Source organism: Cydia splendana, chromosome 3 (assembly GCF_910591565.1).
Source record: "Cydia splendana chromosome 3, ilCydSple1.2, whole genome shotgun sequence".
NCBI classification, from domain to species: domain Eukaryota; kingdom Metazoa; phylum Arthropoda; class Insecta; order Lepidoptera; family Tortricidae; genus Cydia; species Cydia splendana.
This window is the reverse complement of record NC_085962.1, coordinates 22,476,013-22,490,442: the sequence shown is the minus strand read 5'-3', so window position 1 is coordinate 22,490,442 and position 14,430 is coordinate 22,476,013. Positions and strand designations below refer to the sequence as shown.

The following is a 14,430-nucleotide window of genomic DNA, read 5'->3' as shown; positions in this document are numbered from 1 at the left end:
ATTTTGCGTTGACGTCAATTGCCGTCTGTGGCGTTCAAAAGGTTAAAATATTTAATTCTCGCGTTCTATTCTCGTCCGGTTGTTATTTATTTATTCAGTCAACTTATTAGGGTTCTACGGTTTTTTATTGTCTGTTGGCGCGAAGTACCAATTTAGTAGGTAATTTGTATTTCCATATTGAACTGGAATTATCAAGATTTTGTGCATTTACTTTGATTATAGATTAATATTCTGTTTTAGATTCTCTCTTTTCACCATCACAGTTTAGTAGGTACCCACCTATTTATAATACAATAAAATGTGTTGGTACGCGACAGCTCATGGAGTTCTCCCACATTGCACTGCATACTTACATACATCCCTAACAAGGTCCGTCTGCATCTCTTAAAGGCTGGCGTCCACTACACTCGCCGAGGCGAATCGAATCGAATCGCAATAATTCGCCTCCTATATTTTCTATGCAACTGCGTCCATTGACGAAGAGCCGCGGCGCGCCGATTCTTGTGTAAAAATATAGGAGGCGAATTATTGCAATTAGATTCGATTCGCCTCGGCGAGTCTAGTGGACGCCAGCCTCACATCGTAACGCGCTTGTCGATTTTGTAAGAGCTGCAGACGAGACGGCCACGTGCAGCTTATGCATCCGGTGTGCTCTGGCCCTAAGGAACAGCGTAATATAGTTACTTGGTGATTGAGCGAATGATTTTATTATGTATAATATCCAAAGCCTTAAACTTTATTTGGGACTGGGACTAAGACGATTCGTGTAAGTTACTTTATAACTTTATACTACCTATGTAATATTTATTTATTTTATGGGTAAAGTGTTGCTAGAGTAAGAAAACAAGATAATGAATTTGAACAAGGTTTTAATGAGCTACATCTTTGGTCGTATCATTGGTTACATAAACCCGAGACACTTGATATTGAACAAAATGTGTAGGTACACGACATCATTTCCCCAGTGCAACATCTCAAGTAGGAATGCATGAAACTTACTACAATAAATGCAGAAATAATTAAAATTGGACATAGGGCGCACCGCGCTTATTCGCATTATTCACATTTTCTGAATAAGGGCGACCCAACATTAGGGTCTTTTGAACTCCGGCGTCTAGTCAGCGCCATGGAAATTGTCGTCGCTGCGCAGTTGCTCCAACTTTGCGTCGAGCAGCAGCCACAAAGTTTACTAGACGACGCTTGGGACGACGCTAGTCTCTCTAAGGGCCACCCCACACTAGCGTTGGTGCAGCGACACGAGTTTTCCATGGTATTGGTTAAACACCGAAGCTCAAAAGACGCTATTAGTCTGGGGTCTCTCTAAGAACACATAAGATGTGTTCATCTGCACACTACGGTAGATAAGTATGCATACGGTATACATAATATACGGTACATAGGCTGTGGATCTACAGCTTGGCAAAAAAGAGTAGAAATTAAAAAGTGGCAACACTGTAGTGTCGTCCCTTTCAAACCAATTTATATAAGAAAACGGGACGACACTTTTTAATTTCTACTCTTTTTTGCCAAGCTGTACTCCAAATATGCCCTAATCGGACCTTTTTGTGTTATCTTAGAAATAACTGATTGGCATAAAAACAGGTAAACAAGAATCGATGTGAATATTTGCGGTTTATCCCTAAACACATTACCTACTAAAGAAACTATTTTTGTTTGAACTAGACATATTATTTTATTTTACACATATTTGACTTTTTTCTATTTAATTCATTAATAATGATCACTTTATTACAGTACAATAGTCTACTTACAATAATACTTTATGTACATAAATAATACAAACATTTTAACAATGTTCATAGTAGAGATAGTAAACTTAACATTTAATATACAATATAGGTACAAAACGAAATAACAAAGTAATTAAAAAAACTAAAATTTTCGGCTTAGCCATGAGATTCCTCGATCTATGAATATTAATTTAATCATTGAACAGTTCTTAGTTCAATTAAACAATCATTCGTATTTTTTAAAGGACAAACTTAATTATTTTGATCGCTAGCATAATTGTTTAATTTGGGACTCTTTTGCTTATATGGCACTAAAGGTAACCCTAAGCTGCCTACTTTACTCCAATATTCGAAAATTAATTTAACTTTTAAAATTAATACATATATTGTGGCAGATATGTTGATATATGTATTTGCCGTTTTGATGTAGATTATTGTAGACCATCACTAAGTACTATCATGTTGTAGCACTTAAATGAGGTTGTGATATAGTTTTCATATTATATAAAAACAGTTGAAGCACAATAAAATTACCCAGTGGGGAGCAAAGTAGGCACATTTTACCGTACTTACATGTTAACAAAGAGATTGTGTTAAGTACCTAGAATATATACATACAATTTGACACAATAACTATACAGTTACATATATTTGATTCTCCTCCATTTCACAGTGTTCCCAAAATTTTAAAATATCGACGTTAGAGTATTAATCTAAAAAGGTGGTACAGAAAGGCAAGGGGCTGGTTGACAGCTGGATCAATGTTCACTTTATTTGTATTATTTCAATTAGTAATAAAAACTAACCGAGTGTACTACGCCAAGTTTTCTTTATCAAAGCGACAACAACCTATGCTTGTTTTAAACGTTAGCTTACAAGAGGAACATTTACACAGTAATAATCAAAATTATATTGAACTGAATAAAAGAAAACTAAAATATGTAATATATATTTTCGAAGTAATGGCTTATAACTACACTAATTTAGCGGTGCATGTATGAGATCAAATTAATGAAAAGAAAAAATATAATTCGATATTATTATCTCTATTTTGATTGACGTAACTACACCCATGTTAAAATAATTTGATTTTTTTTTATTAAATGGAGGGCAACATCAATTAATTACCTACCCAGAATAAAATACCAGAATAACAAAAAAAATAAACTACTGTCATGTTCAGAATAGTTTCAAGTACTTACAAATCCGTTTTTATGATTCTAGGTTACGAAACAGTGACGCTTTCTCCTACAATTTGGCATATACTTTGTTTTTAATTACATTGATACATCGAATAATGTGCATTGGTATATAGGGTACTTACCTACCCAAATCAGTAATAAGATCAGCTTGGTGTCAGAAAGTAAATACTACCACGGGTATCTACAACATTACCTTAACAATCAATTTTCTACCTACAATTTAAGTCATTGCATAAATTGATTGCATATTGTAACATTGATTTTAAGTTCCACTTCAGTTCATTATACTTAGGTATGTCCTTCGCACTTTTTTTAAATATTAGACATGAGTTTTAATATCCACACTTGCAAATTATCTGGTCACCATAAAGTCTGTAATAGTCCAATTGTAATAACGTGGTAGTCCAAACTAGTCCGCAATAGTCGCTTAGTTTTGGTACTTAGCGTACGGGTGGGCCGCGTCTCACGCGCGATAATCTCAGCTGGGCGCAGACAGGCCGAGGGGCTTGAGGTGTGGAGGCGCCGAAAAAGGGGCAGGAGAGGACCCTGACATATTGTTGTTCAGGTCCCCTGAGCGGGACGAGCCGTTCATCAGCCCCATTGCGTTGCTTGTCTGCTAAAAATAGAATAAAAAATTATAAGGAGTTAAATTAGCTGACTAATTTACCTAACTATTGCAAGTATGTAGTTGTCAGAGATTTTTCCAACTCTAGTAGCAGTAGTGATTTACCTGATTGGGAAAAACTCCACCAAGATAAGAAAAATACAAATAAAAGCTTCTTAAAAAAATAACCAATTACATATTACATTTACTTAATTCTGATTCTTGTAGAAGATATTGCCTGTCCGGTGGTTATTTATATTTCACTATAGTTTATCGCAAATATTACAAAGAACTTGTACCTAATATCTAGTTAAGGATATTAGTAGAGATGCACCGGATATTCTGTTACTATCCGGTATCCGGCCTATCCGGCCCTCTTTTTAATATCCGGCCGCATACCGGATAGTAATTTTGCTTGATTTCGGAGTCAACAAATTGGATTTAAGAAACCGTCACGGTCATAATCGTACTAGTTTATTATTTTAAAACATTTTAAACATTCCACTAAGTATTGCAGGCGCACTCATTTTGAACCTAGAAATGAGGCCGCGCGAACGTTTACTACAAAACAGGTCAAAGCCTGCACAATGCGCACCTGAAAAACCGAAATGTAGGTATAGGTCAGCCGGCCGAATATTCGGCCGATGGTCAAGCCGAACGTCCGGTATCCGGTATCCGGCCAAACAACTATCCGTTGCATCTCTAGATATTAGTATGTGAAGTATAGTAAGTGTAGGAGGCCTTTGTCCAGCAGTGGACGTCTTTTGGCTGAGATGATGATGAAGTAGGTATAGTAATAGTGTAGTTACCGGTGGCGGTGGGAGGTGCGTGGTCTGCCGCTTGAGGTGCGCCAGCGGCGGCGGGTTGTAGGCCATGTTGGCGAACACCAGCCGCTCCTCGTAGTCATACTCGCAGAGAATCTTGTTCTCGCATAAATAGAACCGGTCGCCGACGCAGAACCTATAACAATAAAAATGAATATTTTTATTGCACTATGTTTTAATTTACATAATAGTATTTTGTGCAACAGGTACCTACATAATAAGGGTTCTTCAAATTCAAGAGCCGAAGTTACAAAATGAGACGAAGTCGAGTTTGAATGTACTAGCTATCATTATTACTACATATAGTAGGTATCTTGGACTCATTCAATAGTAATATCAGTAAAGCAGACAAAAACAGAGAATCTGACATAACAGAGTTTTCTTGGTATCGTTAGGTATTATTTTCATCGAGGTCCAATTACCAATTGTGATATTGTTACCAATCAGCTTTTGGTTACTAACCCCTATTTGTATTAATTGCTGCCTAATTGGCATGTATCTATTGCAAGACGTAATAGTGACACTTTAATTAGGCGTAGGTGTGATCAAGTTTCATCGTCTGTGTTAAGGGAGTATCGTAGGTAATCACCCCATGGCGCGTAAATACAATACAATAGAAAAACAGCAACACAAGCAAAAATAACCAGTAGGCGGCCTTATCGCTAAAAAGCGATCTCTTCCAGACAACTGTATAGGTGCGAGAGAGGTGTCCTTAAGGAAGCAGAAATTAATAAATTACACATATTTATGTAGTTTAATTTAAGGCGAAAATATGACTTTATCCGTAGACAAGTTACCTTTTACTTAGTCCGTGTAATGATGGATTTTCAACACATACAGTTTGATGTTTGTTATTTTCTGGTACAAATAAAATAAACCGTGAATTAAATTAAAACTCGATCTTTGTAACTTTATCCATGCTTTGTTGTAACTGTAACCTAGAAATGTCTTGTTGAATAATTCTCAGAATTTAGAAATTGTTAAATACCTCTCGTATTCTTATTAAAATACCTGCACCTTTATTGCGAATGTTTGCTGCTTGGATTTATAACAATAAGATAACTACCTAGAAGGAAACGAACATACGCCAGCGTTACACGAGAGACAGAGTAGAACTAAAGTTAATGGATATGTTACTCTGTAGGTAACGTTATAATATGATCGCTACATCAAGCTGTACACCATCATATTATGTTGTATGACTAAGACGGTCAGATACAATTACATTCGTGCCGGTATATATTATAGCAACCCGTTATAGCTACATAAGCTATAGTAAGTATACAAACCGTAGACCAAGTTCCCAACGCATTAACTACTCCTTGGCCCAAATACGTCTATTTACAGGCTTCTAATCATGAATATCATTACTTTGATGAAGGAGCCGGAAAGCGGCCACTATAAAATGTCTAAGGAATAAAATTTAGTATCGCGCGTGGAAAGGTCAGTCGAGGCGCGCGTCACGCCGCGCCGATAACGTCACGCGAGCGCATCCCTCGATGCCACAACAAAAGGTATCGCCTTCGACTCGACTCGCCAGTGGCCGCCCGCGCCGCGCCGGAACCGCGCGATAACACCGACCTTATCTCCCGCCGTCCCCCGCACGTCTTCCTACCGCACCCCCGGACACTTCTCCGGACACCCTACCAACTCTTTTGTTTCACTTGTCACAAAAATTAAGCGCAATAGCTCCGCTACAAATGTCTCTTTTTTAAGGGGCCAATTTCCACCGCAACTCAGTCGATTTCGCCGCTCTTAATTAACTTTATTTCCTGTTCTCCCCGTTGCCGACTTTTGTTTTTGGGAGTTGTCCCTTTTTATTTTGCTATTTTTTGTCTGCAACGCGTAATGGAAAAGATGTAGAACGAAATTTTAATGACTGGCTGCAAGTTAAGCTTTGTGCGGGGCGCTATTGTGTCGGGACGACAGTGCGAAGTTTGACGTTTTGAGCGGACGCGGCTATTGACTGCTTTCCCTGAGCCGTGAAACAAAAGCGTTTAGGGAAGATCGGTAAAGCGTGGGCGTGAGATGCGAAATGCTATCTGTTATCAGGTTCTTCCAACAACGCAAAATAAATAGGTAGGTACCTAGGCATGCCAGGAAAATATCATCGAAAGTACTGGTATTCGGTAAAAGGCTGCATGGCATCAACGGCTTAGCAGCTAATGCGATGCATATAAAAACATTAAAAAGTAGCCAAACTAAAAAAGCTAAGCTAAGCTTTCATTGGTTTCATATTTTATGGGAAACACGATGGTAGTAGTTAGTAGTGCGTTAGAGTGAGAGCAGATATGGAAGGCGCGATCACGGCAGCGGGCCGCCGGCCGGCGAGCGCAGCCGCCTCGGCACGGCGGCGTGTAGTGCGAGCTGCGATCACACGCGGCTTCCGCCGCGGGCTCCGGCAGATTGCTACTAAATTATTTAGCCGTTTAGCGATATTCGCCCGTGATATCTCCCGTCCGCTTCGATCGGACAGCCCGCAAATTGGATTCAGATTTCTGCCGGCGTCGCAATTGATTTTTAGGTACATGATATTTGATAGTTTGCGCTTCATATTTATTGCAATGTGTACACATGCAAGTACTGACTAGGTAAATTAAACTTGACTAATTCAAATATGTTTGCAACGCTTAGGTTTGATTGTATAATTGACTCCTAACTAATTTCTAGATGTAGGCAAATTGAAGTGCACTATTCAGTTTGTATACTTACTCGTAAAAGTTGAACGCTAAAAAGACGATTTTCGATTTTTCGCTTTTGGCGGTAGGCCCTCAAGCCCGTACCCGATCAGTTCTGCCTCACCACTCATAACAGCCATAACTGTCACTGGAAAACTCATACAACTTTTGACAGTATTCTCGCTTTATATGTATGTATAAGCATGGGGCAGAGTTCGCGCTTAGTTAGTAGTTTAGTGAAGCGATCTGAGTTGCTTGCTCTCTTTACTACTAAAGCTCATGACATGATAATATTTATGTACTATACTTAGGGTACTATACACAGTGAAAAGTAAACACAATATTCAAGGAAAACTCCGTTAATTGTCCCGTTCAGTTAAACGCCAGCGACATCAAAAAAGTCCACTAGAATAAATATATAATTCGTCGAAAACGCTTGGCAAGATTGCCCGCGCTCGGGGACCCACAGTGACATATAAACCATTCAGGCGGCTCCAATCTTGTGACCTCTCTATTATTTAAGCAGACTCAGTCCAAGAAGATTGCTCTTTCGGCGCCTGCACCGACCCGGGACTGGGTATAACATAAATTAACTTGTAATACAAGTTTTCTGAAAGAAATTCCTATAACCTTGATTTCATTCTTTCAGTCTAAAACCCTACTAAGGTCAATACTTACGAGTACGGGTAAGCTTGCCGTACGTGACGTTCTCTCTGTACAGTCGAGGACATAAATATGTATACATTTTTTCACCTTATTTCAATGGGTTAAGGTGAAGAAATGTATACATATTTATGTCCTCGACTGTACATAGGGTTGCCAGATGGTCGGGATTTGGCGGGATTCTCCCGATTTTTAGCATGTGTTCCCGATTCCCGACGAAGTGAAAACTGTCCCGAAAAACAGCTTCACGTTATAAAACAATAATTTCATGTTCCGAACTGTCGTCGAGCGAGCGAGCGACCCGCGTCGAGCGCGTAGCTAAAGTAGTGCCAATAATGTAAAATATCGTTGTTTTTAATACAATTACTTTAATTTGAATGGTTTTTTTTCCCGACTTAAGTCCCAAAATCCCGAAAAATTTATATTTTTTCCCGATAATAGCGCCTTTCGATCTGGCAACCCTAACTGTACATCTTTACTCTATGTCAGCGGTCGGCAACCTTTTAGCAGCCAAGGGCCAATAGTAGTTAACGGAGGTGACGCGGGCCGTACTTTGTTAATATTTATGACTTTATGAGACATTGTCGTTTGTCACTATTACATACAAAATAGCCAAGGCGCCTCTCGGGCCGCAAGTGACAGTTTCGCGAACCGCATGCGGCCCGCGGGCCGCAGGTTGCCGACCGCTGCTCTATGTGATCAACAATCAAATTATTCATAGACAATTTTATTAAGTCAATCAATGGTACATTACTTTCAAAGTGACATAGAGTTGGACCCAGAAAAGTCTGCAGCGATTTTGATAGCCCACGCAGCGCAAGTGTTATTTATAGGTCATAATTTCATAAAAGTTTGACGTTTAGAATAACACTTGCACTGCGTGAGCTATCAAAATCGCTGCAGACTTTTCTTGGTCTAACTCTATTAATCTTTCGGTGATCTTTGAATAATTAAACTGTCTTAATACTTTTATAATAGTAACCCGTGAGTGAAAAACTAGTGCCTACGTCAATTCTTGGGATTAGTTGTCAGGCGGACCCCAGTCTCCCATGAGCCGTGGCAAAATGCCGAGATAACGCGAGGAAGAAGAAGAATAGTAACTTGTGAGTATCCCATTTGACTCATATGAGTAATTTATACTAGTGGCTTAAATTTGTAATAATAATTTGTACGAATAACTATACTAGTGGCTTAAGTTTGTAATAATAATTTGTACAAAAGACTATACTAGTGGGTTAAATGTGTAATAACAATTTGTACGAAAGACCAAACTCGTTTACTGACGCCTCCACGCACTTTTTGCTTCGTAATCTAACGGTAGGAATTATTAATTTCCCAAACAGTAAATTAAAACTGTCAGTTCTCTATTAAATTTTCTTCCTTTTCACGACCATTCAGTACTTTTACAAGTACATCTACTACTTAAAATTATTACTCAGAGCAACTGCAAATTCAAACAACACACGTATTCAATCAGAAACTAAATCGCAACCCAATGTCGTGGAGCAAAACGACCCAAAACCACTTCAAATATTTTCTTACCAGCATGTAGGTTTATTATGTAGCGGAAAATTTAATCGCGCTCTTTGTTTGCCCTCCGTGAGATGAATAAACCATATAACTTCTCGCCGCACTATATTGTCGTCCCCTTTTCACTTCGCTTTATTCGAAATGTTATGTCTCGCTCGGAGAAGAAAAGTCCCAAACCGGACTTGTATTCAATATAGGAGTCCCCGCTCAATTTTCACGGCTACCACGTTTGACATGAGAGTGAAATGAACAAGGAACGCAGTAGAAGCGTGAAAAGATCTTTTTCCAATTGAAAAACAGCAAGAATATTTAAAGTTTGGTTAATAAAAAAACTGTGAAAAGTCTGCAATATAATCTGACTCTATTCTTGAGTCCCTATACTTAGGCTACGGTGGTGACCTCTAGTCACAAGGCAATTCAGCAATTTTTCGTGCCAACCTGGTAAAAATTGTAGACTAGACTCACCTATGATTGCACTGCTGACAAGCGAAGCACTCGAGATGATAGACGTTGCTTCGCGCCCGCATCACCATCTCGAATGCCGGAATCACTTTGTTGCACGCCGCGCAGTAGCCTGTGTTGCCGAATAGCCTGACGACAAACATATTTATGCTGCAAACTGACTTAATATATTTAAGATGTAGTATGGACCAAACTATAATGCAAAAAGGCTACACATTAACTTACGGTAACTTAATTAGGTAAGTAGGTATGATAAAGTACTTTTCTCCCGAAGAAATTACTTTTGTTTTATAATAACTTATTGCATTTAACAATAACTGAAAACTCTCTCTCTGGTCGTCGCCTAATCCAAACGGAGCTCGAGCATTACTCGTATATAATTTTAATTCTCATAATTAGACTTTGGCCAGGAAAGTTATTTGTTTTACGAAGGGGCAAAGTTGTTGTTTAACTCCTTGTGCTGTTAATTGATACCCGTGCAAGTGAAGAATTCCACAATTTAGCCACGAGCGTTGCAGGTACATATATAATAAGAAGGATTATCATTCTAACCTCAAATAATCCCTCTTGCAGAGTATGAGGTTGGCGCGCGTGTAGAGCGTGTGGCCGACCTCCCCGAGCCGGCAGTCGCAGCAGCCGCACTTCAGGCAGTCCTCGTGCCACAGCTGGTCCAGGGCCTTCAGCAGGTAGCGCTCTGTGATCACCTTGCTGCAGCCAGCGCATATCTGGGTATACCATATTCATATTATACCTACACCGTGCTTTTTTTTTAACTCCGTTAAATTTAAGGGTGCATTCCTGAGGTTAAATTTATGTCTCAAAGACACTAGTATTCTAATAATTCTAATTAACTCCATTTTTAAGAAAATCAAAGCCTTTATAATTTTTATCAGATATGTCATAGTTTTCAAATGTCTGGTAGTGTTAAAATAATTATTCATAGGCAAGGTACCGACTAGGCCACACCGGTGACACCGGTGTAAGCGTGTGGCGTATGACGCACCTGCGGCTGCGGCGGCTGCGTCTGGCCGTTGGTGGGCGTCTGTGCGGCCGCAGGCAGCGGCGACGCGCGCGCCTCCTTGCTGACCTCCATGGCGAGCATCTGCACGCCCAGCCCGGGACTGCCGCTCGCCTGTTGCGGCGTTCGCCTCTCGCACTATGGACAAAAAACAAATAAGGTTCTGCCATTTTGACATTGGAAATGTCTTTTCGTTCGGTCCAGTATAGGGTCCGATTTCACGAAAAAGTGCGATCCCCTTATATCTCGGAAAGTTGTGAAGATATGATATTAAAAAAATAGGCTCAAAAGACGCATAATCACGAGAGCTGTAAGGTGCAAAAATAATTATTCGAGAAGGTCAAAAACGAAAAAAGTTATGGTCGAAATAGTGAAAATAAAATTCATTTTTTTCCGAATTTTTGATTTTGGTGCTCGATAATTTGGAAACGAAGAATGATATCAAAAATTTGAGAAAAACGGCTCTGGACAATTTAGTCAGCTACAATTTGAGCCTAAAACAAAGACGATCGGGTTAAGGGTTTGCCCTGTAGCCTAACCTTAAAATAGTCAAAAAGTCAGAACGACATTTTTCACATGACATTTATTATGACTTCATATTTCGCAGAGTTCGTTATCGGTGTTTGTTGTAAATTATCGGGATTATGACGGCAGAATAACACTTGCACTGCGTGGGCTATCAAAATCGCTGCAGATTTTTCTTGGTCTAACTCATCTATCTATCCTGTTTGAGACGGGCGTAGATAACGCACTATTCGACAATCTATGCATTCTTGTGGTGGTGGAAATAGAAATAGAGATAGAGGTAGAGGTAGTAGAGGTAGAGGTGGTAGAGGTAGAGGTAGAGGTAGAGGTAGAGGTAGAGGTAGAGGTAGAGGTAGAGGTAGAGGTAGAGGTAGAGGTAGAGGTAGAGGTAGAGGAAGAGGTAGAGGTAGAGGTAGAGGTAGAGGTAGAGGTAGAGGTAGAGGTAGAGGTAGAGGTAGAGGTAGAGGTAGAGGTAGAGGTAGAGGTAGAGGTAGAGGTAGAGGTAGAGGTAGAGGTAGAGGTAGAGGTAGAGGTAGAGGTAGAGGTAGAGGTAGAGGTAGAGGTAGAGGTAGAGGTAGAGGTAGAGGTAGAGGTAGAGGTAGAGGTAGAGGTAGAGGTAGAGGTAGAGGTAGAGGTAGAGGTAGAGGTAGAGGTAGAGGTAGAGGTAGAGGTAGAGGTAGAGGTAGAAATATAAATAATTTTATTCGTGAGCACAAACACAAAATAAAAACTTATACAGAGAAACATACAAAAGAAAAAGTGCCACGAAATGGTCTCACATCAGCATGTTGCTGGCGGCTGCTAGCAGATAGCTCATGATAGCATAGGCACACGCTGTTTTGGTCATCCGACTCGTCTTGATGAGCACTTAGGAGAGTAGTACCCAAGATAGAGCTGATGCTGAACCCTGGTTGTACCTAGCGGAACTCAGGTTTGGTGCAACATAGGCACGCGCTGTTTTGGACATCCGATTCGTCATGATGATCACATGGTAGAGCATTACCCAAGATAGCTGATGCTGAACCCTGGTAGTACCTATTGGGACTCAGGTTTGGTGCAACATAGACAAACGCTGTTATGGTCATCTCTCGTAGCGTCAAACTGCTGTCAAGAAAATTTCATATCTTGCAGCAAATGGGCCGCTGCCGATCAAGACTCGAGTGACGATAACGGCGATGTGGCTACCACTTCTCGAGTTGACTACGGATTTGCCGTTTTTCTTGTTTTTTTCTTGTACTTTGAACATTAATATATCCTGCTTATTAATCGAAAAATGAAATATGTACCTATCTATACTTATGCGCCACGGCGACAATTATTCAAATTTCGATACGCGTGTGGAAATTTTGCAATTTGTTTGTTCACATGCGTTATGTCCAGGATACTTGTGTTAATCTAAGAATAAAATAATTATCATTCAACGTTGTAGTTTTATTTTGTAACTTTTTCCTTATCCAGACTTTCTCGTCGCTCAGCGACAATATTTTTTCGAATTCCGTAGATTCATTTCCAATGTGCTCGATAGTCGTGTGAGGCACGAAATCTGTGAATTTTTTTTATAAGCACACTTATTTATTGCCGACTGTACTTAACGCCCCTAGAAAATTATTGGGCTTTGTCAAAATATTAATGAGCCTAATATTGAGTTGCCTACTAAGTGGTGACCGAAGTTACACTTTTTTAGACTTCATCTCCAGATCTGCTGGACGATACCAAATTATTGTAGGTATTGTCCTGGGCCCTTACCATAAGATTAACGTGGCCTTATTCTTTAGCGACTGCTTATACTCCTTCACTATTGATCTCGCACATCATAATGTATAGGTGCGAGAGAGGTGCACTGCGATTGAATTGACGCAGTCGTTAACTTCTACTCACGCGGTAAACTCGGTACTACGGTACAATGTAAATGAAAGTTATAAGTACGCAATTCGTTTTTGAGGCAGGTAGCACTAAAATACAGTTATAACCTGGTTATAACCTATAGATAACTAACGCTGTAAAACCTTGCAAATTGACAAATCGTTTAAAATCATAACGCTAAGCTCAGAACCATGAAATTAATCGCTATTCATACCTACAAAAAAATAGCACAACTACTGAAGCGGTTAATTGAGAACGTACCATTGACCGGGGTGACTTTCAAATGCAGGGGCGACTTTAAAATTCTAGTTTTTAAGCCATAATATATATTTATGCGAGATTTTTTACAGTAGGTGAATATGAATATATAGTAATCTAACTAGTTACAGGAACATTTTCAGTAAATGATGAATAATTGTAATTCTATGGCCGTTTTAAATCTATCAAAGTAACCCCAAATTTTCCAAAGTCACCCCGGTCTACGGTACAATAATTGCATTTTCACAACGAAAGACACAATGGTCTAATGAACTATGCTAACCTAGCAATGCACTCACGAGAACTTTCCAAAGTTGCGAAACTTTCCACATGATAATTTCTCGGTAACTTCTGAGAATGTTCTCGAGAACGAGAATTTATTTATTTATCGTAGTTAGTATATGGTATTAACTACATATATCTATTTGGAAGAGTATTCCGCTTAAAAGTCATAAGGTTTAAAACGACTTGTTCATTGTCTACAGTACCTATTGTAGCTAAATCAGTTGAAACTACGTTTTATATTTAATACTATGACAATAAAATTGGGTAACAAAAATATCTGTTTACCTTTAAAAGCGTGTCGGCGTAATGAGAAAGTGCGCTATTAACATTTTCAATTAAATCCAGCGTCCAGCTCCGCACGTAGGCGTTCAATTGCTTGAAAGAATGCCTGATGGATTTCGTTCCGACCTCTCCACCTAATGTTGCTTGTCGTTTTTATTTTGTCAAATTATTTTCGGCCAACGAAATCGGGTATTAGGCGCACTGCCCGAAACAATGCTACCATTGTGCGGCCGTGACGAATGGCCCAGTCTTTCCTTTTTGTATGTTTTGGAGAGTGCGACCGATCGGCCCATAAATAATACAGGATACGGATATTGGCCGGAAACATGCACCCTGGCCCAATTCGTGTCAATGACTGTTTACACAGGAAACTATTCTAATTGCATTGGAGCTTGGAGTTGGAGCAAAGATTTGAGTTCTCGTTAGTCGTTATTCTAAGTATATTACGAGTAATAAATATGAGATTAGCGCGATAATGTGTATTT

General features: G+C 39.5%; 2 protein-coding genes across 3 annotated transcripts in view; one reads left to right on the top strand and one right to left on the bottom strand.

Moving 5' to 3' along the window:
- LOC134806886 (mediator of RNA polymerase II transcription subunit 7) overlaps positions 1-14,430 on the top strand; it is a 357,529-nt gene that overhangs the window by 154,156 nt on the left and 188,943 nt on the right. The window lies entirely within an intron of this gene.
- Positions 1,547-14,430, bottom strand: part of LOC134806880 (LIM domain only protein 3) — a 71,252-nt gene continuing 58,368 nt past the window's right edge. Inside the window, exons 2-6 of one of the 2 annotated variants that reach the window (XM_063780297.1) lie at positions 10,718-10,870; positions 10,267-10,439; positions 9,718-9,843; positions 4,367-4,517; positions 1,547-3,566 (exon numbers count right to left, since the gene is read on the bottom strand). In XM_063780297.1, the coding sequence (XP_063636367.1) occupies positions 3,432-3,566; positions 4,367-4,517; positions 9,718-9,843; positions 10,267-10,439; positions 10,718-10,870 (738 nt within the window). In that variant the 3' untranslated portion in view covers positions 1,547-3,431. Of the gene's footprint in view, positions 3,570-4,366; positions 4,518-9,717; positions 9,844-10,266; positions 10,440-10,717; positions 10,871-14,430 lie in introns of both variants that reach the window. The other variant, XM_063780296.1, reaches the window with a different exon arrangement.